Below are 11323 nucleotides of genomic sequence, written 5' to 3'. Positions count from 1 at the left end.
ATCCTAAAATTATGCTGAAGAAAAGAGAAATGAATATGGTGGATGCAATAGTATTTGAGTATGACAAGTACAAATAAATTAATTTAATTTATTATAGTTTATAAAATATTTTAATTAATTAAAATATTATACATTTATATTTCTCTATAATGATATTAATTATAATTTAAATTTATATATTATTTATTAATATAATTATTTATATATATATTTTATTGTATATATATATATATATATATATATATCATGTGATACTATTATATTATAAATAAATTATAATATCTTTATAATAATAATATTTCTTAAATGATTATATAATATAAGGAATATGTAACCCAACCAATATATTTACCCAATCAAATATTAACAAAATATTTTTAAAAAATTGTAACATTAAAAATCTTGCATGTATGCTAAAGTTAAAATTAATTATTTATCAGTTGTACAAAGCAAAACAAAATTAATCAGTGATTAAAGCCTGCCTAAAATTCAAAATGTGTCACAATAGTACTTATACTAATAATAACCGAAGAAACTGTTACGAACATGATTGAATAGCGATGTTTCTTCAAAGTTTACATTGAGGAGATAAATTCTACACTCCAACTGTTTCCATCGTACACTATTGCCATAACGAATATGAACATGAGACTAAAGAGTCATCTTTTCTCCTCCTCCTACAGTTTCTCTGATTTCTTCTTCGCAGGTGGCTTCTCAGCGGGCTTCTCAATGTGTACACCGCTGTGCGGAATCACAATGCCTCTCAAAATTTGGCTGATATCCTCATCGTCCCTTATCACCAAAGCAATATGCCGAGGAGTTATTCTCTTCCTCTTCATACCTCTCGCCTTACGCCATAAACAACACGTGAACACCATCAAAATTGAGTGAGTCACTGTTAACTTTAAATCATCAATGAAAATGTCAGAATGAGAAAGGCAATTCAAATACGGCTAGAAACAAATTGAGTCAGGCTATATGAATTAAATATGAGTTATTAAATAACAAAAGTTTAATAGATAGCTTTTAGATTTGATTGTGTAGTATTTTTATATTAATTAAATACATTGTATTGATGAATCATATAGTATGATTCAACATCTTGATTAAAAAATTACACAATAAAATTCAAAAATTATATATCCAATTTAGAAAGATAATAAAAATCTTATAACTATTTAACATTTTTAACCTAAAATATTAATAATACGTCTGCGGCTATAAACTCCATAACGGCGGCCATGTATACGGGAGCTGTTTCTCCCACCCGCTTTGCATATCTGCCCTTCCTCAAGTACCTTCCAATTCTCCCAACGGGAAATACTAATTCCGCCCGGACACTCTTGGATTTCCTCCTCTGTCTTCTTCTACGCCTACCTTCTCCAACCTCCCATCGCCCACGGCTACTTTCTCCAACCTTCATCCTCTTAATATATATACTTGTGCTTTTATCAGATACAAAATCTGATGTAGGCAGTGGCTACACTAATATGTAGATAGTGGCTCAATATATAGTAAACGACGAAGCCCATGATCGATTTGTGGGTCGCTTCTCTGACCAATAATATCGTATCTCACATTCAAGTTTCTGTTTTCTCATCTCTTTTCCTTAGATACCAAAATTCTATTTCTCAACAATGGAATCTTTTCAGACCATCAAACACTCGCTTTCTAAATTTGCTGAGGATTGGCATTCAAACAAATTGCAATGTGAGTGAGTGAGGCTCGATTTTGTTGATACCAATAATCGACTTGAGATTCCCTAAAATTTATAAATAAAATGTTATTTTGGATAGAATTCTATTTTGTAAAGCAAGGGAGTTTGTAAAGTTCTATTTGTTATCATTATTTTCATTATCTTTGCAAAATTTGTTTATGTAAAAGCGAAACCAAAATGGAATATTTCCTGTATCGATATAGAAATTCTATTTCTCACCAATGGAATCTTTTCACCCATCGAACACTCGCTTTATAAATTTGCTGAGGATTGGCATTCAAACAAATTGCAATGTGAGTGAGTGAGGCTCGATTTTGTTGATACCAATAATCTATTTGTTATCATTATTTTCATTATCTTTCCAAAATTTGGTTAGGAAAAAGCGAAAATTCTTTAGACGCTTTATAGTAACTTGGGACTATTATATAAGTTTTATTATTTTTTGTAATTTTAATTTTTTTGGGTCACATTTTCAATTGGTAAGATATATATATGAGAGGGATCTATTTGTCTTACTGTATCTGATATGGTAGTTGACTTTGTAATCTTTCTTTCAAGAACATAAGTTTTCCACTGATAAAATATTTAATTATAATTGAAAGAAAAGATAAAAAATCATATGAAATAATTTCATCAATATGTAATCCTTTACTAATATCTTATAAAATCCTCAAAATACTCTACATGCAAGCACTCTAACACTCATATGCAAATATACAATTCAATTCTATCTTAATAATCAAACACATTATACACCATATCCCTATTAATAACCTCTCTTCATCTTTAGATAAACCCTCATCTTTCCATAAATCCAACTACTTCTTACCACTCGTTACTTCATTCCTTGCATTGTCTGTTAAAAAAACAAAAAACATCATTCAACTACCACATAAAAATTCATCTATATTTTTATATGACACGCTTACTCATCCTCTCTTTTATGACACAAGCTGACTTCTCCTCTTTAACTATGCATTAGCAGTGAATTGCTTCATCATACACTTTGATGCCTCTCTTCCCTTTGCAAGAATTCCTCTACAACACACTCATTCGTATATCTTCTTGTTACCATATTTTTCACTTGAATGATGATTATACTGGGAAATATATATATATATATATATATTTAATCTTCCAAGTGGTGTGGATTAATTTATAAAAAAATTGAAAAACTGGAAAACTGTAAAATGGGAAGGAAAGAATATTTTGGTTATCATAAACATAATATCAAATTCTAGAATTTTAACAACTTTAATTCTATTAGTGTGATCAGATTTCCACAATCCATCATAGTTATGTAAATTAGTTTCTGGATTGGATTGTGTGTCGATTTTTCTCATCAATGTTTCGAGTCACTTACTTTATTTTACATCTCTTGCTCTCTCATCCTGATGATGGATCACGTAGTGTGATTCGAAACGTTGATGGTAAAAATCTTCACACAATCTAATCCAGAAACTAATTTACATAACTTTAATTCTATCAAAGATATTTTCATAAGAATGAATGGTATATTTCCCTACAATTATTTAATTTGTATGAGAATCAACATTTCTAAGAAAGCATTCGTAATAAAATTTCTAAAGATAGGGGCTTTAGAAATTTTTTGACTTTTATAGAACATATAATAAAAAATTTATTCTATGTAATAGATTCTTAACTATTCTAGTATCTTTTTTAAGTTAGAGAAAAGATGAGCATATATTACAACACTAGTCCTTGTATATCTTATTTATTTGATTTGCATATTATTTCTTGAATAATCACATTGATGAACCCTTGTAGTCAAATCAAGTTTGGATATCTAAACTTATTCTTAAAATTAATATTTTTTGGTGAATCAGTGTTCATATTAATAGTCATATCTTCAACAAATTAAATAAAAGAGGGCTCTTGTTTGTGAATGGTTTCTCTTATATTTTATGGATTTTAAAAGTGTTGATCATATAAATTTTTACTTACCTTATGCCTATTACCTTATTCTCACAATATGCATAAGATTAATAGCAAATGACAATAAAATAGAGATTCAACTAAAAATGTGTCTACATGAGTGCAATTTAAATTATCATAATGATTAAACTATGCAATTGATCCTATAATTGATGCAATTAAACGCTAAAAAATCTTAAATGATTTTAATAATAAATGTATATGGTTTATTAACATGTAAAATAAAATGAATTATGATCTGATATGATAAAACTACTCTAGAATCAATTTGGCATGATCTCCTTATAAATATTCTAGATGAAAATGCCTCTATGTGGGTTTTTTTAAAGATTTTTCTTGGAAGAAATTGATTGAATTTAAATTTTATGGTTTGTATTGGTCCACAATGAGTGGTTGAGAGTAGGACCTTGAGTAATCCATGTTATTCCATCTCACTAATGTTTGGTTTTAAGTATTATGTTTTTTGTGACTTGAGTGGATGATAGGACAACTAATTAATTTAATAAATTAATATCAATATAATTAAATAGTTTGGGCAATAAGTTGATTAGTATACTTTGATGATTGATCACTAATATTCAAGTATTTATGAACAATTTAATTAAATTAATCTAATCTAGTTACACAAGTAATCCTATGGTTGAATTTATTTAATTACCTTAACTAGGGTTAAATCACCTAATTAGGGTTTGGATCTATTTTATCATTATTTAGGTCTTTTGATAAGGATAGAATAAATTCTAGGTGATTAGATTTGCCTCTCCCTGAAGAAACATTTTATTAGTGTGCATCTAATGTTTGATGTCAATAGGGTTTAGATTCAGAAAATAGTTTGATATAGATCCTCAAGAAACTATTTAAAATATAAAGTTTGTGTAAACTTGATGTGGTGCCTCATGATAAGTTTGAAAGAAAGACAACCAAATTGATATGAAGTGATAAAATTAATAATCTACTTATTCTGGTGATGTCAGTTATAAAGAATAATGAATTTGATGTGCTGTGATGAAGTTGATCACATGTCCCTATTAATTTAAATGATGAAAACACTAATAAGAGCAAGCAAGTTATTAGATGAAATAACTCATTCCCTATGATTTTATTGGTTCAAGATAACCAACTTGATATGGATTTTGATGAATTTGGTATACCCTTGGCAAAATCATTTAGTTTAATTAAATCCTACTAATGAATTTGATTAAATTATTTCCTACTTATCAATATTATTTAGTTCAATTTGATAAACTGGATTTCTAATTCGATAACTAGTTGATTGATTTAAGATTTAATTTTATTGTAGATGCCTTGATTGTTCAAGAATGTTTGATGAAATTTAACTAACAATATGATGATTTGATGGAAATTAATGCTTCTAATTTTCTAACAAAAATTTAATTCCCTAAATTAAACCCATGCCTCAATTTCAAAAAGTGATAATGTGTTTGATGGTTTGATTTATCAATTCTGATTATTAGCCTCCCTTGGGAGAGAAATAGAAAGGAAATAAATATTGTGAACTATTTTTGAACATATTTTATTGATTAGAAATTGATTCTATTGATTAAAATGGATTTTGAGTTATATTGAGATGAGTTTGGCTAACTTTGACTTTGATTTGACTTTATTTTTCAATTTAGACTATAGTTTGACCTAGTTTGACTAATTTACATATGAAATTATTTAAACCAATTTTTAAAATATATTGAGTTTATTCTACAAATGATTTGATTGGATTTGACTTATATTTAATTGAAATTTGACTAGAGTTGACTTAAGAGTTGACTTGGTGCAATTGACTTTCATTTTGATTTTGATCCTAATGTTTCTTTTGATGATTTCAATTTACCATTTGATGTCAATTTGGTTTCTATATGACAAAGTCAAAAATTAGGTAAAAAAATTATACTATTTATTTTATCTTTTAGTCTATGGTGATTTTCTAGCCTCTAATTGAGCATCATGTGGATTCCCATTGAGATCCATAGTTTTGAGCTTGTCCACATACATTGATGTCCAATAAATTACCCTTCTCTTCTATATCATTGATTTGAAACCTTTTTGTTGATTTTTTTATATGAATTTATGTTGAAAATATTTGTTTAGCATTTTGTAATTTCCTATATCCTACATTGTATGAGATAGAGCCATCAATTTGAGGATGCCATGTGAATCCAAATCTATAAAAAATGGCAATGATTAACCAAGAAAGGTCAAAAGAATCATATTTTTATGATGGTTGATAATTTTTCATACATAAATCCCTAAACAAGATGATGTAGAGAACACTAGGAAATAATGACTATTACCTACAGCCCACAAAACTAGTTTAACTAGAAACTATGTAGAATATCCCAACTAATCTCTAGTTTAGTAAAAATAAAATAGTACCTTACAACTCATTTCCAATTCTTGAAAACATCACTAACACCTATCAACTTTGATACAACTTACACCTCAAAATCTTCTCTTGAAGCCACTATCCCATTTAGGCTTCAACCTAGACATGTGAGGGTAATACCTCCTCTAGTTGCATGTTATGGATTATGCTTTTCCTCTCACTACTTATGAACTCTAGGGACCCAATACAATCATTGCAGATGGGTAGGATCCTTTGTGAGGTTTAAAACATGGCTTAACCCCCTCTTGTGGATTCTATTAGTCTATTGGTTGTATTAGGCACTAACAATTGATGTTTTGATGCCAAAAAAGCCCTATACTATAATGATTGTTGTTAAAGCTTTGTCATAGGTTTAAATCCTTGTATCTCATAGTGAGTGATGCAAGGAGGGGGACTATCAATAGTGGGCTAGCGTTACTCATGAGGTTCATGGCATGGCTTAATTATCTCTTATGGATTCTATAAGCCTAGTGGTTGTATTAGTTATTGATAGATCAATATTTTGGTAAAAATGTAACTATGGTAGTTAACATCCACTCTAAAAATCCACTATTGGTTTGGGTCTAATCCATCGACTTTCTTTTCTACAATTAATTTTTTTGGTGTAAATATGTATTTACTATTTACACTTACTTAAGTTTACTTAGGTTAATGCATTATTTTATTATATTGCATTTTTTTTTAATTTATTTTGTGAGACACTTAGGTTTTTGCACACCTTTATGAGTTGTCATGTTGAAAACATAGAACTATGCAACTCTAATTCAGCACATGGTGTCTACAACACTGGAGTTTGCATCATTCACTAAGTTGTCATGTAAAGAACACAGTTATTTGCACTCCATTTTTAGCACATGTTGTCTACAACATAAATTTGCATGTTACATTATTGTAGGCTTATCCTCTCATCATCGCACTTACTTTCGTGCTTAATAGAAGATAACTCATATCTGGTGGACATGTGTCTGGTTGTAGGACATATCATGTAACTAATTCTTAGGCATTCTAGATTCATCTTAGAGGACTTTATATATAGTCCTTCCTAGTGTACTTTCATTGATATGGAATTGAATACTATATAGTTATTCTAATCATTCTCTGCTCTATTTTATGCTTGTGTTTGAGTTCCTTGGTCTTAGGTGAATTTTTCCCTAAGGAAAATTCTTACATGTTATCAGAGCTTGGAGATTCTATCTTCACATAGCCGTTCGAGACCATTGTTGCTTCAACACCTCAACCTGAATCTAGAGTAATGATATCATTGGGAGCATCTACAGCCATAAAGGACCTCACCATTGCATCTAGAATGACTATAAATTTGCATACTGTAGGCCAAAGTCGATCGTGAGGAAAAAAATTTGCAAATCAGCACCTGGACACCCTAATTTGCAATTTAGGTATGGTCATTTTGCAGATCTAATTAATTTTTTTTTGGATTTGTAATTTTACTATTCTCTAGTTTTGCAAAAAAAAATTGAATTTTTTTTAGGCCAGGTAGCCTTGTAGAGAATTTTTTTTTGCATAGGTACCAGGCAGTTAGATCTCAACCCTACACCCTGTACAAAGAATATTCTACAGAATATTCCTTTAAGGAGCAACATATTCCATTATTTATTATTAAGTGTAATAGTCAAAATTAGGGCAAGATCCTGGCACGATAAGCCAACAAGTGGCCACTTCAAAGTCCTACATAGTTCAAAGTTTGCCCAAGCAACATTTTTTGGTGACCAAGCAACCCCACACTTAACAGGTAGCTTTTTTTCATTAACTCTTGCCAATGGTTGCTTTTATATAGTAAAGTGTTATTTCCCATCTATGTGGGATAATACCTATTAACTTTGGCTTCCTATTTGCGAGGTTCTAGCTATTGCAAATTAAAAACCCCCAGTGTGTGATTGCTTCCAACCACTGCAAAGATAATCCAATGCCTGCAACTTAATCCCAGTGCACACGATAGACACCATTGATGACCTTTTTTTTCTATGCCTGCAATAAACCCACTATTTCAGCATGAATAATTCTCGTGACAGTAGTGTTTTTCCATTTCTCGGTGATGATTTTTGGAGCTCTAGCGTGTGCTTCCACATGCCACATGGCATTCCCATAGTGAGCTCCCCTACCACATGTCAAGCAACCTACAGATTGCACCTCTATTCATTGCATGACCCTATTATCTCCTTCCATGTGGACCCATCCACACAGACTGGCCCGCGTTAGCTTTGACACTATCAACCATGGTGGACTGACAACTTAGCCAGTTGTACCACTAGCTGGAAAGACCTACAAACTGCCATGAGGACTACCAACAAGGAGCCACAACACACCTTTCCATACTATTTCATATAGGTGATGTCATCTAGTCATATGATTGTACAACACATTAGCTACCACATCATCCAAAGCATTATTTTTTTGTGCATTTCATAGGAAAAGATTTAATGGTCGTCTGACCACCATTGCCAAGAAATTTAGAACTACTATGACAGTCATTTGACTATCAAATTTAAGCATGCAATTTTCCTTCCAGACCCCTCTTTAGATTGCTTTTTGATTTGTTAGCCTAACTTTGTGAGGCCATAACTCAGTCATTCAAACTCCAATTCAGGTGTAATATTTTTTTATTTTGGGTAGAATTTCCTAAACTTTTTAGTGGTATTGTTCTTTTCTAGTTTTGGTACAAGGAGTTTTCAAAATTTTCATTTTTTGGCATCTATACTTGTTCAATCCTACATTTTACAACTTCAAATGCTCCATATAGGCTCATTTAGACACAAAAACATTTCCATTTTTTTAAAGTGCATTATTTTTCATCTACTTTCCAAATTTGTAGTTAGATTCTAGGGTTGTGTGGACAAAAATCTCACTTTCAGAACTAAGGCTTTTCCTACATTGTATTGCTTTGATTACTTTTCAAAATTGTTGTACATCTGAGCTACAATGCATAGTGACAGATTTGGGCCTCAAAAGGTAGTTGTAAAAAGAAAAATTAGAAGTTCACTTTGTAGATTTTAATAAGTGGCCAATTGTACATGCACTACATATAAAGTGCCAAAAGCATCTTTTTTGGGGTGGTCTTTTGATTGAGTGAAAAGTGGGGATGTGTACTATGTTCTTGTGTCTCTCTTGTTTGCTCTTTTCATTTTTTGCATCATGGGTTCACCTAAATGTACACTTCTAACTACACAATTATTGTACATGGAAAGATATTGTATCGAGTATATTAATGGAAAAAGTTCTAAATCTTTATATTGATGGTACAATTCCAAAACCCACTAATGCTAAAAAAACTCATTGATTGGAAAATTATAGATAATCAGGCTTTAGGAATTATCAGGAGTTGTGTACATAGAGATTTCTTCTTCCACATTGTTAGTTTCATGGACTCCAAACTTGAATCATTATATGGTAAGGTGGATGAGGAAAAGGGTTTTTAGATTGAGGAAAATCTACATCTCTTGGATCCAAAGAATTTTGACACAATTCAAGATTACATCAACAAAGCCAATGAGTATAGGGCACTACTTAAAGATTGTGAAAATCCCATGAAGTATGACAAGTTGATTCATCGTATCCTGAAGAAGCTACCTTTAGAGTATGCATCCTTTGTTTCGAGTTATAATACTCATAGGTTGACCATGGGAAGTGTTTTCTAAAAGCCTACATTTGATGCATTTGTAGAGATTTTGATTGTTGCACAATCTCACTTGATAGATTTTGGACTTCTCATGACATCAAAGACCAAAGCACTGGTGGCTAGTGATGAGCACCAATCAAGTCAAGGAGGGAAAAGTTCTAGCAACAAGAAGAAGAAGTAGTGGAAGTAGAAATCATAATTTGAGACACAACAATCCTCCTCACAACAAGGCAATTCTTCTTCCAAGAAGAAGGGAAGTAATGAAAAGAAGGACAAACTTTTATATGCATATTGCAAAAAGACAAATCATGATTAACATCATTTGCAAGACTAAAAGAATCGATGAGTTGGAAAACATACTCAAGAAGAACAAAATTCAAGTCTAGGTACTTCCAAGGATTCAGCTCCAACCTCTTAAAATGGAAAAGGGAAAGAACTTATGGAAAATATAAGTTCTTCATTGGAATGGATACTTGACTTAGGTGCCTCCTATCATATGGGTTCTCCAAAGGGAGACTTTTCTTCATTGAAGCAGTCACAGGTACTGTACATGTTTTTGGTAGATGATATTAAAATAGAAGTTCAAGGAAAAGGAAATGTAGAAATGGAAAATATGGAGTTCAAATATGTTCTCTACATTCCAAACCATAGCTCCAATCTCATCTTTGTTTACCAAATCACTCACCTTGGAGATGGTCACAAAGTTGAGTTCCTTCCAGATTCAGTGATGGTGCATAGTTTAAAAGATGATTCATTGGTTGTAGTGAGGAAAGTAAATCATGACAAGAGGCTTTATTCCTTCTCCCACTTTGGGCCTAAGTCTCCTTCTCAAGCCTTGTTGAATCACTCTACTTCACAAACAAAATTATGGCATTAGTAGTTTGGTCATCTTTCCTACCACTACCTTCAACAAATTTTCTCAAAACACATGGTCAAATGTCTAACTAACATCAGCTTTTCTAAGGGTGAGTGTTCATCTTTTTTAGTGGATGTGCATCTCGAGGAGAAGTATGATAAAGGGAAGTCTTCTAGAGCACTAGTTGTTCTTCAATTGGTTCACATGGTTTTAGCAGGTCCTTTTGTAGTGACATTTACTTTTGTTAATGAGTTTTCATGCTTCACATGGGTCTACTTCCTTCATCATAAGAATAAAATGGTTGATAAGCCTCAAGCCTTCAAGAGTCATGTTGAAAAAAAATCAAGGAAAACCATCAAGGTTCTACAGATGGACAATGAGAATAGATATATGGACAAAAGACTTAAAGACTTCTACAAACTTGAGGGGATTGATCTTTAGAATCCACCAGCATTCAGTCCACATAAGACAGATGTTGTAGCTATGAGGTTTAGAACTCTTAAGACCATAAAACATTGCATGATAAAACCCAAGTCTCTTGATCCAGCACTTGAAGTTGAAGCCATTAGCAGTACTACTCACATACTTAATAGGTTAGGTCTCCTCATAATTCCCTAGATGGAAAAACTCCCTTTTAGGCATGGTGCAGTAGAAAACCAATTGTGAGTCACTTTAGAGTCTTCGGTTGTCTAGCATGGTTAAACCTATCTTCCAAGGGATGCAAGGAACCAAGACCTAGGCCTTATACTTTCATCAGTTATG

General features: G+C 31.5%; 1 protein-coding gene across 1 annotated transcript; it reads right to left on the bottom strand.

Annotated features, from left to right (window-relative positions):
* Window positions 1–677: 677 nt before the first annotated feature.
* On the bottom strand, window positions 678–1423 carry LOC149558453 (putative histone H2A.6). The gene is made up of 2 exons (XM_089830847.1): window positions 1211–1423; window positions 678–848 (listed from the first exon to the last, which is right to left on the bottom strand). Exons 1-2 carry the CDS (start codon window positions 1421–1423, stop codon window positions 678–680), a joined length of 384 nt encoding a protein of 127 aa, XP_089686973.1.
* Between the last annotated feature and the right edge of the window lie 9900 nt (window positions 1424–11323).

The sequence above is a fragment of the Cupressus sempervirens genome, chromosome 5 (assembly GCF_028749045.1).
Source record: "Cupressus sempervirens isolate cs-2001-9-10 chromosome 5, ASM2874904v1, whole genome shotgun sequence".
NCBI lineage: Eukaryota > Viridiplantae > Streptophyta > Pinopsida > Cupressales > Cupressaceae > Cupressus > Cupressus sempervirens.
This window is presented reverse-complemented; position numbering and strand designations above follow the sequence as displayed.